General features: G+C 53.5%; 6 protein-coding genes across 6 annotated transcripts; 4 read left to right on the top strand and 2 right to left on the bottom strand.

Moving 5' to 3' along the window:
- Positions 1–977: 977 nt before the first annotated feature.
- On the bottom strand, positions 978–1,908 carry C8Q71DRAFT_745487 (uncharacterized protein). Its single transcript, XM_047923005.1, has 2 exons — positions 1,681–1,908; positions 978–1,616 (listed from the first exon to the last, which is right to left on the bottom strand). The coding sequence occupies exons 1-2, from the start codon at positions 1,789–1,791 to the stop codon at positions 1,113–1,115; spliced, it is 615 nt and encodes a 204-aa protein (XP_047781672.1). The 5' UTR covers positions 1,792–1,908; the 3' UTR covers positions 978–1,112.
- Positions 1,909–2,555: 647 nt separating this feature from the next.
- On the top strand, positions 2,556–4,564 carry C8Q71DRAFT_745485 (uncharacterized protein). The gene is made up of 5 exons (XM_047923004.1): positions 2,556–2,985; positions 3,248–3,353; positions 3,413–3,488; positions 3,540–3,782; positions 3,834–4,564. The coding sequence occupies exons 1-5, from the start codon at positions 2,640–2,642 to the stop codon at positions 4,293–4,295; spliced, it is 1,233 nt and encodes a 410-aa protein (XP_047781671.1). The 5' UTR covers positions 2,556–2,639; the 3' UTR covers positions 4,296–4,564.
- Positions 4,565–4,672: 108 nt separating this feature from the next.
- On the top strand, positions 4,673–9,186 carry C8Q71DRAFT_745483 (TBC-domain-containing protein). Its single transcript, XM_047923003.1, has 19 exons — positions 4,673–5,030; positions 5,101–5,265; positions 5,324–5,589; positions 5,638–5,684; positions 5,743–6,062; positions 6,110–6,141; positions 6,196–6,267; positions 6,336–6,473; positions 6,530–6,616; positions 6,675–6,679; positions 6,731–6,791; positions 6,852–7,311; positions 7,362–7,454; positions 7,506–7,643; positions 7,699–7,871; positions 7,925–8,138; positions 8,186–8,554; positions 8,608–8,671; positions 8,727–9,186. The coding sequence occupies exons 1-19, from the start codon at positions 4,863–4,865 to the stop codon at positions 8,750–8,752; spliced, it is 2,898 nt and encodes a 965-aa protein (XP_047781670.1). The 5' UTR covers positions 4,673–4,862; the 3' UTR covers positions 8,753–9,186.
- C8Q71DRAFT_745467 (WD40-repeat-containing domain protein) lies at positions 8,649–10,416 on the bottom strand. The gene is made up of 8 exons (XM_047923002.1): positions 10,148–10,416; positions 9,925–10,088; positions 9,744–9,870; positions 9,591–9,693; positions 9,472–9,537; positions 9,164–9,417; positions 9,090–9,109; positions 8,649–9,030 (listed from the first exon to the last, which is right to left on the bottom strand). Exons 1-8 carry the CDS (start codon positions 10,395–10,397, stop codon positions 8,947–8,949), a joined length of 1,068 nt encoding a protein of 355 aa, XP_047781669.1. The 5' UTR covers positions 10,398–10,416; the 3' UTR covers positions 8,649–8,946.
- A 2,863-nt stretch (positions 10,417–13,279) lies between these two features.
- Positions 13,280–14,503, top strand: C8Q71DRAFT_846542 (uncharacterized protein). Its single transcript, XM_047926640.1, has 3 exons — positions 13,280–13,328; positions 13,382–13,556; positions 13,613–14,503. Exons 2-3 carry the CDS (start codon positions 13,468–13,470, stop codon positions 14,181–14,183), a joined length of 660 nt encoding a protein of 219 aa, XP_047781668.1. The 5' UTR covers positions 13,280–13,328; positions 13,382–13,467; the 3' UTR covers positions 14,184–14,503.
- A 538-nt stretch (positions 14,504–15,041) lies between these two features.
- Positions 15,042–16,620, top strand: C8Q71DRAFT_805452 (isoprenoid synthase domain-containing protein). Its single transcript, XM_047925987.1, has 6 exons — positions 15,042–15,089; positions 15,201–15,303; positions 15,364–15,977; positions 16,037–16,066; positions 16,128–16,408; positions 16,464–16,620. The coding sequence occupies exons 2-6, from the start codon at positions 15,271–15,273 to the stop codon at positions 16,472–16,474; spliced, it is 969 nt and encodes a 322-aa protein (XP_047781667.1). The 5' UTR covers positions 15,042–15,089; positions 15,201–15,270; the 3' UTR covers positions 16,475–16,620.
- Positions 16,621–19,245: the final 2,625 nt, after the last annotated feature.

Below are 19,245 nucleotides of genomic sequence, written 5' to 3'. Positions count from 1 at the left end.
CCCGCCGGTTGCGCGCGTGGCTCAATTGTCGCTAATGGCAACATTCGCGGCAAAGGTCGTCGTCCCGAGGTCCTTCGAATCGGTCGGCGATTACTGACGTTGGGCGGCCCGAGTAATCGTCTGGACTCTGGGGACATTCGTGTCTAAAAAATCTGGTGATTTAAGGTCCGTCAGGATATCAAACTGCACATGAGACGTAATGGTACATTACCTGGAGACGATCCGTATGAGGTCCCAACCAGTGCTCAACTTAACAGTAGATGGTTTTCTGTGAGGAATGACACCTGGAGGTCGCAGGGAAAGAGAACGAGCGAAATATTCTTACATCGCATGTGGATCATGCTGTGTCGCTTCAATCAGTATGCCAGTGACGTTACTCTCATGTCTTGGGACTCAGAAGCCAGTGGCTGTGGAACGCCATCTGCCTGTCGTTCTTTTACGGTCGGCAACGGAGACTACGCCATCTGGTATGGTCCCAATATGGTCTGGTATGATGTATCGATGCCTTTCCCCAAAGCGGCATGTACAAATGTAGGCAGACGCAGGGCAGGCCGCCGCAGACGAGTCCATATGTATACGCCGCGCGGCTGACAGCTCGAACAAATTTGAATCAGAGAAAGGAGTGCGAGTTCAGCCTACACGTACACGCATTGCAACGATAATCAGCGATCATTGCAGACGCAGCGCTTCCATGATGTTGGCCTTCCGTGACGGCGCAGCTACTAGGCCTTGACATTGTTTGTTCAATTGTTGTGCACTTGGATGCCGACCGGATAGTCGACCACTACAGCATCATAGATATTGATGACACCGAGTCATTGCAGGCCCTAGTGTAGTGCCATTTCACCAGACGATCAACACTCCAAGTCGGGTTTGAAGCTCAGCCTCAGAAGCTGCAGCTTGAAATTGGCATAATTGCACGCATATCGACTCGATCGGACCGGGAGCTGCCAAATCCAGCTCACATTAAGATACTAATAGGGCTCACGCAAAGGCATCCAATGTGACAGCCTGTGACAGGAGCGTTACAGGTACGGATAACCTCCGCCACAGGGGGTTATCCGGGTGCCCGGGGTGGCCAGATTCAAGTTCGGTCGAGGATCGACTGTGCATTATGGGCTAGGTGTACAGATACCTGCATACCAGTAAGGTCTACAACGGTGTTGATACAAGAACATGTACAGTAGAATAGCTTTCTCTCGATGAAGATTGGTGGTATATATAGTATTATATCGAAGCCTGAGTGTCGTAGCACAGTGTCCAGACTCGGAATGACTCGCCGGACTCGCTGTGTCAGGCGGCCCATCACAGTCGGAGGGCAAGGGTGAGAGAACGGGCACGGGCAAGAGAACTGGTGAAGGCAACAGAATAGGCGCAAGCAAGAGAATGGGTGCGAGCGAGTGGATAGGTGCAGGCAAGTGAACAGGAGCAAGCAGACTGCAAGCAGTGACAGGGCGTGGACAAGTGATCAATGGGCGCGGGCAAGCAAATGGGCGCGGGGCGCGGGCAAAGAAACGGGTGCGGGCGAGCCGTATGCATAACCGGCGGGACATTCGTGGCTCGAACCGTGGCCGCTGGCTACCACCCGAGGCCTGAGGCCTCAGCATCATCGGACACTGGCCCACGAAACGATGGTAAGCAATCCTCGAGTGTAAAATAGAATCTACAGTATGTACTCACATCCTCATTCTCATTAAACTCTGCTACCCGCTCGCATTCAACTTGAAGCCATTGTGGGCATGGTCTCCGAGGACCGAGGTTCTTCAGGTTACCGAGGCGACCTTTCGGCATTATGGTGGGTGCAGCGAGTCGTAACGCATCATAAGCGTCGCGTCAGGTCGCGTCGCGCGTTGCATTGCAAGATCGCGCTGCGAGACGAGTCGCTGCCAGCGGCGGCCAGCCTGTCGTACACGGGCGCTAATGTCCATCAATCTCATTACTCACTAAGCTTTCCTAGTACGGTATGGCCTCTGATGCACGGACGAGAAAGCTAATGCAATTCGCAAACAATCCTCAATCGAAATATCCTTGGCACAGTTCCGTGATGAACACAAATCCGAACAACATTGTGCGAACTGATTTTTGCACAAAGTGAACATTGAATTGTCATTGATTCTACACTGTTCTGTCACACTTGATTACGTAACGTTGGATGCTTGTGCATGAGCCCTATCTTATCTTGCGATTAGCAGAAATGAGAAGACGTTCTATCAGTTCTGAGTATATCAAAAAAGGTCATTGTAGAAACTGAGAATATGCGAACTTAATGCGTCTCGAATTCCGAGTGGTGTCGCAAAACGGGGGAACTGGCCATCGACGCGAACACCCAATTATCTGCTCCCCCAATATCGACGAGTAACACTCGTACAGCCCTTCCGAGTTCGAGAGGTAGCGTGTAGCCACGAGGAGGAATCGCGAGCGAAGAGACGGCCAGCTGCAGAGCTTTCGAGCACGTCGGTCGGGGCCGCTGCCGGCACTTATGCGGAACTCGGCATGAGGATGGAGCGATACCGTGCCCGATACGGAAGGCGGTCGCGGCTGCCGTCACGTGCCGACCTCGTTTTGTCGAGAGGGGTGCAACGGGAAGTGTCACTGTGCAGCTCTGTGCTGTCCTCGCCTCTGCTCCCTTTACGCCCGTTATGCCTTTCTCTTTCAGCTTTACTCTCACCGTTCCCGGCCTCACCAACCCCTTTTCCAACCCTCCAGATCCTGAATATGCATCGCCTCAGCCAATATTGACCAACCTTGACGCCGGAAGTGACAAACAGGGACTCTATAGAGATACAGCTCCTTTCAATCGCCGTGCACCTTCCCCATCTCTTCAGCCCCCACTTTCCCGCAAGAGAGGATGGGTGCCCTCGGCTCCTGAGTACAGCACCCCTATCGCCAGTCCGACGTCTACCAGTGGTTATCTCGACACGCCTGCAAAGTATAGGGAGATGGCATCCGCCTACAATGAAGACGGGGTGGAGGAAATGGTCGCAGGTGAGTCTGATCCGTCCTGCGTCCGTGCGCATCCAAGGTTCCAGCGGGAATACATGCCGGGTCTGATATCCGGGCGCATGAAGTCCTCGATGTCGGGCATGCGGCATGCACGTGTTCGCGTGTAGGCACTCATGAGGGGCGGGATCCTGCCTCTCATCCATGAATTCCTGCCCCAACACACGCTCATCGTATCATAAAATGCTCGCTGTCGTCCTTGTGCCGTCCCCCATGTCCAACACACTAACTTTCCATGTATCGATAGACTTGCCTCCGCCCAAGCGCCGGCGTACGCTTGCTGGTTCTATCGTCTCAACTGCGTTGAGTGCAGCCCTCATCGGGACTGCTGTAGGCCTTACAGTGTATCGCCTGTGAGTGTGTACATCTAGCTGGCTATGACGGTATTGGTCTGACGTGTCCGGACGCATAGTTGGAGAGATCGGGGCAAGGCACCCGAATCCCTTCCTCCTCCCCCATACGAACAAGGTGAATGGCTACCACCAAAGGTCCGTCGATGTATGCGCGTTAAATTTTGAAAAATCCTGACCATGCTTCAGCCCGATCCGTCCTCTGCTTCCGTTCCGGTCACTCAGGTCACCCCACCTACACCCCGTTCCTCCCGGAAGAGTCGCCATGTTGCTGGACGACGGACACACCGGCATCGCAAAGTTGCCCCTAGAGCAGGTCCCAGCTCTATCTCTTCACATACTTCGACCGCTGCGCGTGCGCCCATTCCCCCGGAATTCAACTTTGGCGCACCAGCACCCGTTGAGCCTGAAGAGGGTGACGTGGATGATCAGGTGCGTTTATTGTGGCGATCCCGTTCGATGTATAATTGACCATATATGCAGATGTCGTGGATGGGAGGCCGACTTGCCGCCCTCATTGCTGAAGGTCAACGTGCGCTTGGCAAAGAAGTCGTCGTCATGAGCGAAGCACAGGAGGACGAAGAAGATGACGGCAACGAAGGATGGGTGGAAGAAGATGATGGTCACAGTGTCGTCTCCTCCACGCGGACAAGCAGACGCAGATGGCGTGCCAGTCCCCCTCCCTACTCAGCATCCCGCCGTGGCTCTCCCTTCCCCAGCCCCTCACCTCGACGCACCACGTTCGACCTCGCTCCCTCGTATAACGGCTCCCCAAGCATGTCCATTCAGAGCTCGCCGCGCCGTCATGGCCGCGACGTATCAGTAGAGCCGGACACCTCCTTCGCCAGCTCCAGTTTCGTTGAAGACGAGTCGCAATGGCAAACCCGTGAGCTCAGGGAAGCCATGGAGCGCGCGCGTCAGCGTCACAGGCACGACCACGTATGATATCTACCGGCTGCTTCAGGGTTGCAGCCCCGCACGACTAGAAATGACCGAAACGCTATACTTAAACGTTCTGTATTGTTGTACCTAACACGTTGCACTTTTGCATCTCTATTTTGCATTGTTTTTATCACTGTAGCACCTCACATAGCATTCTCATTCCACCCCGAACATATTGGGCCTTTGTCGTTTCAAGTGTCACTTCAACGTCATTGTTACTACGTGTACCACCTGTTCTGCAAAGCTTGAATAGAATTGAATCTTTCGGACGACGGTCTTCCGTGCGTGAATTGCGGTCATTGACAGCGAACGAGGCACGACGGCATTTGAGAGCGGACTGGTCTACATCGGATGCCGTGACCGTGTAGCACGGCCGCGCCGCGGCGCGCATCGTATAGCCCCAGATAGCCGCTGGACTTTCTAACGGTCCTCTGCCTACTCCGTCCTCGCCTCCTCTGTCGACAGTATAAACGTTCTCTGCTGACTATCTACGTCAGTGTGGTCCTGAACAAGTGCTGCAAAGGGGTAGACGTCTAGGTGCTGCCGGCCTGAGCCGCGGAGTCGCCCACCATGTCGACCATATCGACCCAGCTGCGCAACTTCAAGGAGCCGACGAAGGAGCAGCAGACGCAGCTGTTCTTCGCGCTGCCGCCGGATATGCCCAGGGGCGAGAAGGATGTCGAGCTGGAGAGAATGGAGTGCCAGGCGTCGCTGGTCTTGTCGGGCGAGGAGGTCTTCGTGAGTGTGTACTCGCTTTGGACGGCACACTCTCATCCCGGCTCATGTTGGCGTGGCACTGCGACATTAGGCGGGGAAGCTGCATCTATTGCCCCCATACTTGGCTTTCTGCTCGTTGGACCGCAAGAGCGCGCGATTCTCGATCCCGCTGAGTACAATCCGTAGGGTCGAGCGACTCAACGCGCGCGCCGGGGTGTATGCCCTGAGCTTGTCGCTGTACCATGGCATGAAATTTGTATGTGTTGCTCTTATGTGGTCTATATTCCACGGGCTAAGATGGCCGCTTTCCTTAGGTGATTCACATCACATCTTTACGACCCACCGCCGATCTATTCTGTTCTTTGCTCCGTGATGCTCTCAAAGTTGAGCTGCAGCGCGGCCGAATGAAGACGGTAAAGACGTTTGTCAAGACATGCTACTCTGAAGTGCTCGTCGCTTCTGCAGAGAACGAGGAGAAGGAAGCGGAAGCGGCGAAGACAGATGACAATTCGTCAAGCTCCGAGTCTGCATATCTGGGAGGGCTGGGACTGAAGTTCAAGTTCCCCGGTGACCCAAAGAAGTGAGCCGCTACCCGAAGCTCCTCTTATGTCCTCTTAACATGCCATAGACTACGCGAGGCGTCCAAAACTAAGCTGTGGACAACATACTTGAAGTGTGAGTGAGCGCATTCGTGCTATAAGACTCATGCCACATGCCAATATTATGCCTCTAGCACACGGTCGGAATCTTACACTTTTCCGCTATGCGCAATGTACACGACTAGTGCAGGTCGGCTTGCCCAACAGATTACGAGGAGAGATGTGGGAGACACTCTCTGGTTCCTTGTATCTCCGCTACGAGAATCCGGATTACTTCGAGAATATCCTCAAAGAGAACGAGGGTAGGATAAATACAGCCACAGAGGAGATCGAGAAAGACTTGCACCGAAGTCTTCCGGAATACTCAGCGTACCAGTCGGAAGAGGGTATCGCGTCTCTACGGAAAGTACTCCAGGCGTACTCTTTCAGGAATCCGGAGACTGGATACTGCCAGGTAATCTAAGTATCGCAACACGCTTGTGTAATGCTGATTGTTCTCAGGCTATGAATATCCTCGCGGCAGCAATATTGATGTAAGTAGGTCAAAACACGCGGCTGAGAAACTCACAGCGAATACAGCGGGACAGCTACATGTCAGAAGAGCAAGCGTTTTGGTTGCTAGAGGTCATTTGCGATCGCCTCCTCCCGGGTTACTACAGGTCAGTCGATATATAACACCATATATCACACCGCTCGTAGACCGCTAATTCCACAACGCCCACATCAGCCCGTCCATGCACGGCACATTGCTCGACCAACGGGTATTTGAAGCACTTGTCCACCGATGCCTTCCAATCCTGTATGATCACTTCCAGCAAGTCGATGTACAACTCTCGGTTGCATCATTGCCGTGGTTCCTGAGCTTGTAAGGTAGTGCTCGTTCTTAGTCGACGTCGCGCTGATACGTCTGATGATGTCCAGGTTCATCAACAGCATGCCCATGGTCTTTGCGTTCCGGATCATTGACTGCTTCTTCTGCATGGGCCCGAAGGTGCTGTTTCAAGTTGGGTGTGTACCGAGTTATACAACTACCTATGTGAATGACTGATCGTGACTGCTAATTCAGACTTGGTCAGTGGCCGTTCGAAGTAACCTCTGCGGCATTTTAACACTGCAGATTAGCGATTTTGAAGATCAACGGCGAGGATCTCCTACAAATCCAAGACGACGGCGGCTTCATCCAGTAAGTCGCGGACGACCGGATATGGACCCTGTTTGTGAACCGAGCTGACGCTATGTTCAGGCTGATGCGCGAGTACTTTTCCAAGCTTGGAGAGTCAGCGCACCCTGAGTCGTCAGATCCTCGGGCTCGCGCAATCACGAGGTTCCAGGAGCTCCTGCTCGTGTCCTTCCGAGAGTTCGCTGTGATCACGGACGACACCATCATCAATGAGCGGAGAAGGTATCGATCAGAGATCGTAAACAGTATCGAGTCGTTCTCCAAGCGTTCCGCGGTCCGGAATCTAAAAACGCTCGGCCGCTTCACGAAGGAGCAAGCGGGTTTGATCTACGATGCGCTCTTCAAGGCCATTTGCGTGGTCCCTCCGCCTGCGACGGTGTTCCCTACCCCAGCGCTTCTGACCACGAAAGACGGCTCAGAGGAGCGACCTGAGACGCGCATCGGTCTGAAGACATTCAAGATCTTCCTCAGTGAAATTTGCACATGGGCCAGGGATGAAAGGGTCGTCACGAATGGCGTGTCGGTACGTATTCTTAGATTACGACGACTATCCTGGATCTGACCTCTTCATAGTCAAGAGTGGAACGCAACATTGCGGATCATGAGCTCATCGACCGACTGTTCTTCTTTTGGGACACGTCCTTCAGAGGTGCTCTCTCCTTCCAAGTAAGTAATTTGTCATGGTGCGAAGCCCTGTCATCCTGACTGTCGGGTTAGGATCTCCTAAATGGCCTGGATGGTGTCATGTTCAACGATCTCATGGAGAACATTGAGTGGTTCTTCAACCTGCATGACAAGAACAAGGACGGGTACTTGACCAAAGACGAAGTACTCACTCTGTCTGAGTCGCTTCTGGTACGTTCAGCAAGCGACTGTCGTATGCCAACAAATGTATTCATTGAACCCACAGTTCATTTTCCGCTTTGAAGTCGGCGATGCGTATCTTGGCGCGGTCAGTCGCTTCATGTCAAATGCCTTCGAGTATGGCGATGCTCTGCTTCCCCGGTCGGATGCTGCGGAACCCAACGACGACTCGCCGCAGCCACAAATAGAGTCTAATCAACCCTACATGAACTTGGCAACGTTGGTCTGCCCTTGTACTCGCAGTGATGATGAACTGACAAGCATTCGGCTAGATTCCGTATGGTAGTGCTCGCCGACGAGATTCTCGAAACATTCTTCGAGACTGATTTCAATTCGACTTTCAAGCTTGAGCCTGTACCACTAGACATGCCATCATCAAATCCTTCAGTACTCGGATCACTCTGGTCCAACATCGCATCAGATGACAATCGCAAATTTTTCAACATTGTCACTGACCAGATCGGTCGGACGATTGGCAAGCATCAGGTTCGTCATATATGCCGACTTGTCAATGGCATGCTCACGATGTGCAGGTATATCATCGTCCAGCCATTGGCAAGATTACCTCATTGGAAGAGCCGAAAGCCCGCGAATCCCTCCTTACCCCGACGATGCGTCATTCGACGTCGAGCACGAGTCTCAACACTGGGGCATCCGACAGCTCGACCAACCTTGCAACACCCTCCGTCTCGACTTCGCCTTCTCTACTCACGGTCGATACTCCTACACCGAAATCGAAGATTTCGCCTGCCGAATACTCGCCTATGCCGACTATGTTGCAGGCAGCTGCAAACGCAGCGGCATACATGGAGCGTACACCGTTCGCTATCGATGACGCCAAGGACGACGAAGAAGACACCGATGATGAAAGTGCAGCAGAGGATGACGGTGTCATGGATGAGGTGAGTTCACTCGATTGACGTTCAGTGATCACTATACTCACATTGTTTCTCAGGTCGATGCCTTCCTTGAGGAGCACGATACCGGCCTTACCGACGCCGACAGAGAGCTTGCCAAAGGTTTGCAGTAACTTAAACTACCTGTGGATCTAGATCTGACTCGCTGTTTTGCCAGATCTCATCAATGCAGAACCAGTATGACGGGTTGTCCCTGGATTCATCGTGTCGCTTTCCGCATACTAGCTCTCTACAGGTTGTAACAGTATCTACAGGCGTTCGGAACAGACAGCAATGCATATTACACTATTGTTATACAATCCACAAAGCACGGGAGTTGATATGTTCAATCATAAAGCGCACGATAGCTCGAAAACGGATGGTAAGGTAATGGAAAGTTACGTCCTGCGGTCAACCCAGATTCGGACGGTCAAGTCGGATTCCATAGAAGCTGACGCAATCATGTTTTGTTCGGGGTGCGTCTGTGAATTCAATCGTAAGCATCATACGTCTATATTGAACACGGTCGACGTAGGCTTACAGAAACAGCAACGACGACATCTATAGACAAGATTTCAGTCATCGTTACGACCAGTCGACAGAGATTGCGCTCACCGTTATGCCCTTCAAGCACCTGGACGACCTCCCTGCTTTGTAGGTCCCAGAGGTAGACTTTATTGTCTTCGCTGCCAGAGACGATCCATTTGCCGCCGGTGACACTGAAACAAGCCGCGATGCAATACTTCTCGTTCTTGTGTCCGATATACGTCTTGAGACAGCGCGACGTTTGATAGTCCCACAAGCGAATTGCGCTATCATGCGCAGTCGACAGGATATACTTCGAGTTGGGCGAGAACTGCACATGTTGACTGTAGGAACGGTCAATGAGAACATCACCGAGCAGCGTATTGCAAAAGCTTGACCATATCGCGTCATGACCTTCTGCAAGAGTCTTCAAACATTGGCCGGAAGTCACGTTCCATATTCGGCTACAAGTAGTCCGGTCATATATCCGCACAGGATAAGATATGTTGAAGCTTACATCAGACCGTCCAAAGCACAGGACACGATAAGACTTGAGTCTCTGTTGAAGTGCACAGCAGTAACGTAGTCCAAATGAGCATGTATAGTCTTCTTGGTTTTTCCTGCATTGAATGCATTGAGCAATACGACTAGAGAGTAAGTCTGGGTGTACCCTTCGCGGCGTCCCAAATCCGGACGTCGCCTTCGCAACCTCCGGAGACAAGCATTGCCGATGTTGTGTTGTAGTTCACACAGAAAACATAGCTCGAATGCCCTTTCAGTGTCTTGGTAGTCAACCCCTGACGGTGAGGGTTTAGTGGAAGACGATGGCCGGAAGAACAGCGCGCACGCACGGAATCGACGTCCCAGATGCGTATGGTTTGGTCATCGGAAGCGGAGGCGAGGGAGACACTGTCGGAAGACCATGATATGTCAGAAAGGCCTTTTGTATGGCCATTCAGATTCCGGATGAGTTCTCCAGTGAATGGTGACCAGATTTTGACTACTTTGTCGTTGCCTGCAAATGCAATTTGGGTCAGTGGTAAGACACGTTAACACAGTCATACAAGTACGTACTACATGATGCTAAAAATGTGCCGTCGGGACTAAACTTGACGGCGGAAATCGACGACGTGTGCCCCCGCATGGTGTGGCGCAGCTCATAATGCGGACGTTCGCGAGCGCTACCAGGGGCGGGCGCGGAAGGGGCTGGGGCTGGCGGCGGCGCTGGTTCTTGCCTTTCCGGAACCTGAGGATCGTCTTCAGTTGTTTGGGAGGCGGCATCGTCGTCCGTCGACGATTCATCCAGTCCTTTCAGGGGATCCATTGATAGTAGCACGTGGGAGATGGTAGCAATCCAGAAAAGGCTACGCCTTCCAAACTTAACAGATGCAAACAACCGACAGCCCGTTTAGGAAGGGACGTGGCATCTTGCCTCGCGCATGCATCGACAAGAGCTGGAATGCTCGGGTATGTCTCATATCGTTGTCCATAATATGTAGCACTATCTTCTCTCCAGACACTACCGGAAAAATCAGTCCCGCCTCATTCGGCGTGAGCACTATTATTGATTGTTGAACGACGACGGTGCCCAATGCCCAAGTAGTGGCAGACCAGTCATAGCAGGCCGCGAACGCGAGGAGAAGGCATGTCGTCTTCAGCAAGGGCACTGATAAGCTTGCTGATAGTTACACGGCATTTCCGCATCAATGTGGTATGCCAAATATTGACCGCTCTGCTGGGCGCGCAAATTCATCGCAAGGTTTGCAAATTCAATGCGGTGAGGCGATCTCAGCTGACGTTATGCTTAGATTGTAGACGGGCTTTTGGGCACTACGTGGGAGAAACAAGACGCCAGTATTTGCTGGTTTCTGTAGTCTCCAGTGCCGATCCAGTGGTCGGCACATGAAGGCGACTTACATGGGAACGGGAAGGACAGCACCACGCGCTCAAACCTCGTCGTGTTACGACCGAAGCCTGCCAGCAAATCCAAGGGACCGTGCGAGATCTACGGAGCTCTACGCGTGCCGCATTTCGCTGTCACGGTCAAGGTCTTCCTACAGGCCTCGGATACAGTTCTCGGTGAGTGGATGCCTTCCCGCAGGCTTTTCAGCGATTCTAAATGCATTCGCGGGCCCTGGATTTTATGGTTAAGAAATGTTTATCTGCAGTGCGCCTCCGTAGCTCCACTCAAAATCCATGGACAATACCTTGCGGAGCTCAAATAATGCCGCGTTGCCGTGGTGGCACAACGTTACCGTAAGACACAACTGCGAATGTGTCTGCATCATATTTTCAAGCATAGATATCTCACTGGCTCGCAGGCTCCATGGGCGAGGACTGCTTGTCTGCTGTCATTGTCGAGCTAGACCGCTACGAGACGCCTTCGTCGAGCGAACACGCTACGAGATAGCCTCGTCGCGTGGACATGCTCGTCGGCCTATGAAACGGCTTCGTCAAACGAGCACACCACAGGACGGTACCGATTTCGTCGAACGATAACTACGCTACAAGACGGTATCATCGCTCGAAGCGACTCATCGCATAGAAGGGGCATCGCTCGGAGGCGGCATTACATAGAAGTGGCATCGCGCAGATGCGTCATCGGGGCGGTAGATCCAGCTGGGTAGGTTGCACAGTTCGCATGTAGGTCCTGGCGGTGCACTTGGCGCGGCAACCCCAGAGCCCAGGACAGTACGGCAGTGTTATCGCGTAGTTTCGTTGAGCAGGCTCCTGTATTGTCGAGGGGCACTAACCAACGCCCCTCCTCTCGCCGACACCATCGACGGGTTAAGCGCCGTCAAGTTCTGACCATCCCGGCGCCCATCCACCCAATATCCCCAGAATTCCCGCTTGTTCCCGTGCCAATACGGCGCAGAGCACAGTCGGGGTGCGACGTGCGTGCGCGACGGTAAGATCCAAATCTCGTCGGAGGCTCAAACTCAACTTTACGGACGTGTTTTGTACCTAGAAGGGGGGGTCCTACTCCCCTTCCAAATGAGCTGTTTAGAAGAGGGGTGTACTGATCCGAAGCAACGGTACACACGAGATGCCGACTTGCCGCAGAGATTTACAGCGCGAATTTAGGATAGAGCGCGCTGTAAACCTCTGCGGGAAGGCATCCAGTGTCTACTACCAACTTTCCAGCACGTAACAAAGACCTCGCAGCCAGAGTACACGATCTGTTGCTCATTAGTGTGCAGCACGTCACACGTACGACCGTCCAAACTCGGGGATTTGGTCCCCATTTGACACTGCTTGCGATGTGTGTCAATGCTGACGGGCCTCTGCGGATCACTGTCTCGGGAGCCTGAGGTGCCATCGTGTTACTTAAAGCCCATCATTGCGCAGCCCTCTGCTCGGCAAATTATACTGAATTTCAATTCAGTCATTCGTCAACTATGCACGCCAGCGCCTCCTCCGTGTCAGCATATTCAGAACATTCGGTGGGGGTGGGCGATGGCAGAGTGTCTTGCAGTTGCACTCGAACCTACGGCCGTGAGGCTCACATAATTTTCTTCTTCAGCTGGGTTGCGTACAATAGTATGTGACATGTCGGCAGGTTAGGAATTCATTTCCTCCACCGTGGTCCCCGAGGCAGTCATGGCTGATTAATGCCCAGGGCCATCGTTGGTCATCGCTTCTTGCTCCCCGAATAAATGACTACGGTATACGTTATCTCACCGGCGGTGGCCGGCCGGCCGCGGGCTCCATGGTACGTTGCCCCCAGTGCCTCCCAGCGTTCTTTCTGATCTATGTAGGTGAAGGCCCCGTGGTAAACGAGCCGCTCAAGAGCGATTGCGAGAGCGATAGAGCATCCCTATTGCGCGCCGCCGACTGTATTACGTTCCATGTCTAGACTAGACAGAGGGTATTGTCATCTCTCAAATGATACCACAAGAGTGAACTTCAACTTCGACTGAGCGAACGAGCCCGCGGACGGGATGCCAAGGGTTGCGCGAGGGCGTCAACTTTGAAACTCGGGCGGCACTGATGCGCCCATATGATACCACCCAGCCGCCATTGCCTATCGTAGCCTGGTTTCAGAGTGCTAGCTCGCGGCGGGTCGTAAGGGCGGGGGAGATGCCAAGGAGATGCAGTTCTAGCCGAACCCTTCTCCCGCCGTTGTGCACGGGCACATTGCCGCTAATGCTGCCGCGGTAGGCGCAGGGGAACATATAAAAGAAGCGTCGAGGACGCAGGGTTTCTTCAGTTCGCTTTCCCTTTCGAACTCACCTGAGAGCATAGGCACTGGCTGGTGAGAATTACGGCGATCGTTTCCCTTTGTTCAGTACTAACACTGCGTTTCAGCCTGGCTTGATTTTTGACGACCTTCTACCTCACTCGTTTCGGCGATCCCCACCGTACAACCGTACAATCAACTGCAGACAACGACAATGCGTCTCTCCACAACGTTTTCTGTCCTCCTCGCGTCCATCGCGGTCGCACCCAGTGTGCTCGCCTTCCCTTTGGCGGACTCCGGCTTGTGCGTAGTGCCAGATACAGTGTGCCGGTTTTCCGACTGACAATTCGTTTACTCAGTGCATTGGAGGCTCGTGCTGTCGAGTACGACTCCGACGTGTTTGCCCGTGGCGTTGACTTCGGTGATGAGCTGTACGAACGCTCTGCCGCAGACGACGACATGGTCCTGCTTGCGCGTGCCCTCGTCGACGCGTTGAAGACTCGGGACGACCCTCCCGGGTACCACAAGCACGACCCTAACAATGGGAAGAAGCCCAAGTACACGTCGAAGGACCCCGCTCCTATCCCGAAGTACCGCCAGAAGGACCCTCACAAGCCTCCTCAGCCGAAGAAGCCTAGTGGCGGCGGCGGCTCGTCGTCGAGGCGTATACGCGACCTCGGGGACTTCGACGGTCTCGAGGCGCGGGACGACCCTCCGAAGTACTCCAAGCACGACCCCAACAACGGGAAGAAGCCGAAGTACACGGCGAAGGATCCGGCACCGATCCCCAAGTACCGCCAGAAGGACCCCCACAAGCCCCCTCAGCCGAAGAAGCCTCGCAGCGACGGTTCGTCGTCGTGGAGTGCCCGCGACTTTGTGGACATTGACGGCCTCGAGGCGCGTGAGGATTCGTGGTGGACTGTATTGTGAAGGATTGTTGTACCTGTTGTGACGAGAATAGAAGTGATCGCTCGTTTGCCTTTTCCATCGTTGGCGCAGGTGTCCGTTGAGATGTGAGCTTGGGTCGCGAAGGGGCGGTCGATGTTTGCTCTGCCGCATGGGTAGCGGTTGAGTAGTACTGAGTGTATTGCTGACCGGTTGCACAGCAGGGCCTTTGGGTAGGCTAGCTGCTCTCTACCGTACTCAAACTGAGTGGACGTCAGGATGTTCGGGCGTCATGCATCATGTCTTCGTTATCTAGTACTTAGCCGTGAGCGGTATGCATGCCACTCTCGAAAGGATTATGAATCAATCAGGACTTGAGTGTGGTGGAACTCCATCCTCGTGAAGGCTCGATGATGCTCGACGAATCCGACGACAGCCACCAGATGCGTTGCCTACAACGTTGAAGTTGAAACCATGACGTAACCGTTGAACGTTGAATTTGAAGATCGGAGATCCATGGTTCTGACCCGGTACCGTTGCGCCTGACGCAGTTGAGCGCCTATGATTGCGCCGTACTGTCCGTCTGTTCGCTCTCAGAGGCGTTCTCGGCATTGCAGCAACACAACGCGCCTGTATTTTGGTCCAAGGCCACCCCGATTGCGGACTGCGCCACTTCTCGGCGTAATGCAATGATTGCAGCTAAGTCCAAATCCGAGTCGTTACTAGGCCCCGCTCGGAAAGCGCGAACAGAGGCGGAGTGTGTCCACCACCTCCTCCTCCGAGCTGGTCCGTATGCACGCCGATTAGGCTGCGCCACCTGCTGCGCTGGTCTCTCGGTGGCACGATTCCCCAGTGGAGGAGCGGTTTGATCGCGATCTGCGTCCCGTCAAACCCTACATGTGGATGTTATCAGACGACGCCGGGGCCTAACTAGTAACGATATGGACTTCTGTGAGTGTTGGAGCTTTCTAGCAGATGGAAACATGCAGGATGTTACTCGGTTCTCCTCCTACCGTGGTCATATAAGGATACAGGAGACGGCATGACTGAGGCAGCACTTAGATCACCGACTTGCTCGCGTTTCATTTAAGATTTCATTGATCCCTATACCATACAGCGAGAACGTGCGAAGATGTCTACGGTCCCACAGACCACGTCCACGCCAGTGAGTATCACTGTTATCAATCCATTTTTTCTTCTTTGAACTCACACACTTCATATGAAGGATATCATTGCAGACAAGTCCAGACGTGCCGTCCGCGACCTCTTAGAAAGGCTGCAATTCACGGCGCCCTCATTCTCTCGCGACCATGTCCTCGAGAGCCGAGTTGTCGACGTACTCCGCGGATGGGGCAGAGACATGTTTGCACTCCTGCGTCCCTACGTCCCGCCTGCTATCATCATGACGATCACCGGCTACCACCACATCACCGACATCGACGTCAAGGTCAAAATCGCTCTCTTCAGTTGCCTCATTACAGGGGTCGATGACATGTCCGTGCTCGGGTCGTCCGTTGTCCGCGACTTCCATCACCGGCTTTGCGTGGGCTCTATGCAGTATGACACCGGTGTCATGGGCAGACTCATGCAGACCCTGTCTGCGATGTGGCCCTTCTACCCGGAGTTCTCAGCCACCTCGATATTCACCTCGGTGACGCGGGTCGTCAACGGCTGCATGCTAGAGCAGATCAGCGGGAAGCCCGGCATTGTCAGCTCGTCGGATGCTCTACCTTTCATCGCGTATCGCCGTGACATGTCGGGCCTCGGCGAGGCCTTTGCGTACTTCATATGGGATAAGAAGAACTTCCCTGATGTTGAGTTGTATATCCAAGCAATCCCGTACGTTCAACTTCCCCGTCGAAATGTGCTGTCTTTTCGTTGCTGACGATCTGTGCCAGAGACATCTGCTGGTTCCTGTGTTACATCAAGTAATTTATTATGTGTCTCGCTGCAGACGACAGCATGGTGCTCACCTTCGTGTCACCGCAGTGATATCTTGTCGTTCTACAAGGAGGAGCTGGCAGGAGAGACCAGCAATTACATGAGCGATCGCGCCCGGGCCAGTGGCGACTCCGCGCAAGAGACACTCCAGAAAGTCATAGACGAGACGATCTCCATCGTCGAGCGCGTCCGGAACATACTGGGCGAGGGACCCGTTCGAGATGCTTGGGAATCCTTCGCGAAGGGGTACATAACCTTCCATACACACAATCCTCGCTACCGTCTGAAGGAGCTGATTGAATGCGAGTATATCGTGGTCGACGGTATAGGTGAGTGTCAATCCGTATACTCTTCCTATCGGCGGCTGAGTAGACGACTTACTAGATTATGTCTAATGCTGACGGGCGATGTGTCCTATGCGTTGTGCTCGCCAATAGACCTTTTTTGATTGCTGCACAGTGCTCGTGGAATCGGACAGGCCTTGTCACTGTGGCCAGCACTGATCGACCACTGACTCGTAGTAGCCTCGTCGAGATGTGACATGATCGCAAGTGGCGAATGACTGACTGACTGATGAACAGTACACGCAGAGGTGAAGGTGATTGCGATGCGACCGGCGCCACTCAGGCCGCCGAGTATGCGATGATTCAGAGTCACCCTGCTACGCCACAACCAGTGCGCACGGTGCGTTCGGCATGATTAGCCTACGGTACGGCGCCATCATGATAGACATTTCCTCTCAGTAACAAGTAGCCTTTCTAACGAAGCCCCAGTCAGGGTATGTAGTCGCGAATGCCTTTTGCGGTCTCACAACGCTTCCGCAGCAGAGCGTCAGTGTGGATGTGAGCATCATCCACGTACGGCAGGTCCACAGTGCGTCTACGCTGCACTCACAATAGTCCCGCAGCGAAGCGTCGATGTGGGTATGAGCAACGACGTTTTGTTCTGCATACACAGCGGGGTCGTCCACCTCCATCCACAGACTGACGTCGGCGCATAAAAGCACGTCGAGTGAACACAATGGACCTCACCCAACAAGTCCGACGAGCTCAACAACTCCAACTTGAAGCCTTACAGAGAAGACCAGGATTCGCCTCGCTGACTCGAGATGCCCCTCCACTTTGCGACGAGCGAAGTTGACATGCCAGTGCCCTATTCTGTGCAAGACCTGCGGGCCGAACACAACGCCGCGTCGTCGTTCCCGGCTCTCCTCGACGGTCCATTTGGTCCGTCCCAATCGACAACAACTCCCAGACTCCCGGTGCATTCATTTGCAGAGCCTAGGGGATGGATGTGTCCCGTGTGTGGTATGCTGTTCGAACGGTCGGACGCATTCGAGCGACACTACGCTGAGGAACACTAACGGTGCTTCCATACTAAAGTGAGTGACATCCGGTCAGGTCCGTGTTATGGGATTGCATTGATTTTCGGTGTTTTGCTAGGAGCATGACGGACAATTTATCTCAAAGTTGTCCTCAGCAAGTCTGCTCATTCTCTCAGCCCCGCCCCCCCTTCCTGGTTGTAATCATGGCGTTCGCTACATGTTCAAGTGCATGTTCGAGTGCTTGACACACTATTTCCGATATGATTAACCTTGTTCGCTTTCCCCCAGGATGTACATAGTATGCTATTCAAACATGGTGATAATCAACTTGTTGCTCCGGATCACTCCGCTCGAGAGCAGATTCATCGCGTATTTGAACTGGGTAAGTAACTCTAGCGGCTCTGTCGGTTTTGCGACATATTCCTACTACCTACAAGAGTTGGTGTTGCGTTCATGTTGACGAAGAAGGCCCAACAAGTTGAACTCAAATGTTGTTGCGGAGGCCAGCTAGGCCAGTTTACCTTCAATTTGAAATCGGGCCGAGGTACCGGTGGTACGCCGGGGCGTAGCCGCTCACAGACGCCGACAGTTCCTTTCAAGACACGCGTGTATTCAAGTGGAAGTCATTCGATGTTTCCATACCCGAACAGAGTTGGTGTGATACCTGCGCCTTTCTACCGATACACCGACATCCGTCGAGATTGTTCGTGCTCTCCTATGGACTGGCCAATTTCCGTCCCGAATCGACATTGCCGGCCGGGAAACGTCCCTACTCGCGCAAGGCGATTTTGGGATTGTGGAAACCTGCTGCACAGTGCATTCGATGAATGCCGTACCTGTGCGTAGACTTAATATATATACGCTCGACCTTCACCTTGTCGATTTCCAGGTTCCCACAAAGCCCCGAGTCGAACACCGAGGCTTCATACGCGACTCGGAATCCTGTGTCGTACGAGCCTGGTGCGTTGCGTTTTCACATGAAGACACCTGGTCGCCTTTCCACCGCCTCATGTCTTCCTCATCTGCAGTTTGCTGAGGTTTGAAATGGAGACGGAGTGCACAGTGTGAGGCACGATGTCTGCTCGGTATCGACAAACTTTGCACACGCGTCTTTCCATACGCACACCTAGGTCAACGTCCGCTGGAAACGCTGGAAACATTGCTAGCGGTGGTTGTATCCTCCCAACGTGAGCGAGTCGAGATTTGGACGCGCGACGCAAGGCGGCGACATCGCGCGATTGTGGAAACCAAGTACTACGCTCTGCTATGCGACTTCGGTGAATGCTATACCTGTGCGTAGACCCGTATATATGCCCTGGATGCTCACCGGGTCTTAGACTGAAAATAAGCTCGCACCCTGCGGCTTGACGCACGACGATGTAGAGTCTACGCCGACGGGAGATCGAAGCTCTGTGCCCGGATGTCTACCAGATGCGTTTGCGCCTTTCCATGGTCTTTCATGTGACGCATGCTGAATGGTGGTGTATAGTACGAGTTCGATCGACGGTCTGTCCATCCTTCTGTCGCTGCCTGACTGAAACACTCGAAAGCCCCACGTAGTCATCGTAATCCCACCGGTCGTTGTTTCAGCGCGACCCATCAACGTTCATGCGTCAGAAATCGGTTGGTGGACAGCGAACTCCGTATCGTTTCTGCCTCGTCGCGCTACTGTCGCTGCTCCCGAACCGGGCTCCGTCATTTTCTGCGGGACACCAGGACCACCATGATGAAATCTCAACTCATGCTGTCTCATCGCGCTGTTTTCGACCAGATGTCTTCGTATGGTGTCCGTTCGCACTCGCCCACCATCCAAGTCCAACATAAAAGCGGTCTCATAGCTGC

This window comes from Rhodofomes roseus (genome assembly GCF_022264815.1).
Source record: "Rhodofomes roseus strain CIRM-BRFM 1785 chromosome Unknown C8Q71scaffold_5, whole genome shotgun sequence".
In the NCBI taxonomy this organism is placed as follows: Eukaryota; Fungi; Basidiomycota; class Agaricomycetes; order Polyporales; family Fomitopsidaceae; genus Rhodofomes; species Rhodofomes roseus.
This window is presented reverse-complemented; position numbering and strand designations above follow the sequence as displayed.

What these genes read in the sequence shown, in the direction of transcription:
- C8Q71DRAFT_745487 (XM_047923005.1), bottom strand. Translation starts at nt 1,791, where the DNA reads ATGCCGAAAGGTCGCCTCGGTAACCTGAAGAACCTCGGTCCTCGGAGA. An exon ending in AGTTTAATGAGAATGAGGAT is followed by an intron (nt 1,617 to 1,680) that starts GTGAGTACATAC and finishes TTCGTGGGCCAG; the next exon opens with TGTCCGATGATGCTGAGGCC.
- C8Q71DRAFT_745485 (XM_047923004.1), top strand. Translation starts at nt 2,640, where the DNA reads ATGCCTTTCTCTTTCAGCTTTACTCTCACCGTTCCCGGCCTCACCAAC. An exon ending in GGTGGAGGAAATGGTCGCAG is followed by an intron (nt 2,986 to 3,247) that starts GTGAGTCTGATC and finishes ATGTATCGATAG; the next exon opens with ACTTGCCTCCGCCCAAGCGC. An exon ending in GGCCTTACAGTGTATCGCCT is followed by an intron (nt 3,354 to 3,412) that starts GTGAGTGTGTAC and finishes CCGGACGCATAG; the next exon opens with TTGGAGAGATCGGGGCAAGG.
- C8Q71DRAFT_745483 (XM_047923003.1), top strand. Translation starts at nt 4,863, where the DNA reads ATGTCGACCATATCGACCCAGCTGCGCAACTTCAAGGAGCCGACGAAG. An exon ending in CGGAGACTGGATACTGCCAG is followed by an intron (nt 6,063 to 6,109) that starts GTAATCTAAGTA and finishes GATTGTTCTCAG; the next exon opens with GCTATGAATATCCTCGCGGC. An exon ending in CCCTACATGAACTTGGCAAC is followed by an intron (nt 7,872 to 7,924) that starts GTTGGTCTGCCC and finishes GCATTCGGCTAG; the next exon opens with ATTCCGTATGGTAGTGCTCG.
- C8Q71DRAFT_745467 (XM_047923002.1), bottom strand. Translation starts at nt 10,397, where the DNA reads ATGGATCCCCTGAAAGGACTGGATGAATCGTCGACGGACGACGATGCC. An exon ending in CACATTTTTAGCATCATGTA is followed by an intron (nt 10,089 to 10,147) that starts GTACGTACTTGT and finishes TTGCATTTGCAG; the next exon opens with GCAACGACAAAGTAGTCAAA. An exon ending in GATTTGGGACGCCGCGAAGG is followed by an intron (nt 9,694 to 9,743) that starts GTACACCCAGAC and finishes CATTCAATGCAG; the next exon opens with GAAAAACCAAGAAGACTATA.
- C8Q71DRAFT_846542 (XM_047926640.1), top strand. Translation starts at nt 13,468, where the DNA reads ATGCGTCTCTCCACAACGTTTTCTGTCCTCCTCGCGTCCATCGCGGTC. An exon ending in CCTTTGGCGGACTCCGGCTT is followed by an intron (nt 13,557 to 13,612) that starts GTGCGTAGTGCC and finishes TCGTTTACTCAG; the next exon opens with TGCATTGGAGGCTCGTGCTG.
- C8Q71DRAFT_805452 (XM_047925987.1), top strand. Translation starts at nt 15,271, where the DNA reads ATGTCTACGGTCCCACAGACCACGTCCACGCCA. An exon ending in TTGTATATCCAAGCAATCCC is followed by an intron (nt 15,978 to 16,036) that starts GTACGTTCAACT and finishes GATCTGTGCCAG; the next exon opens with AGACATCTGCTGGTTCCTGT. An exon ending in TGGTTCCTGTGTTACATCAA is followed by an intron (nt 16,067 to 16,127) that starts GTAATTTATTAT and finishes GTGTCACCGCAG; the next exon opens with TGATATCTTGTCGTTCTACA.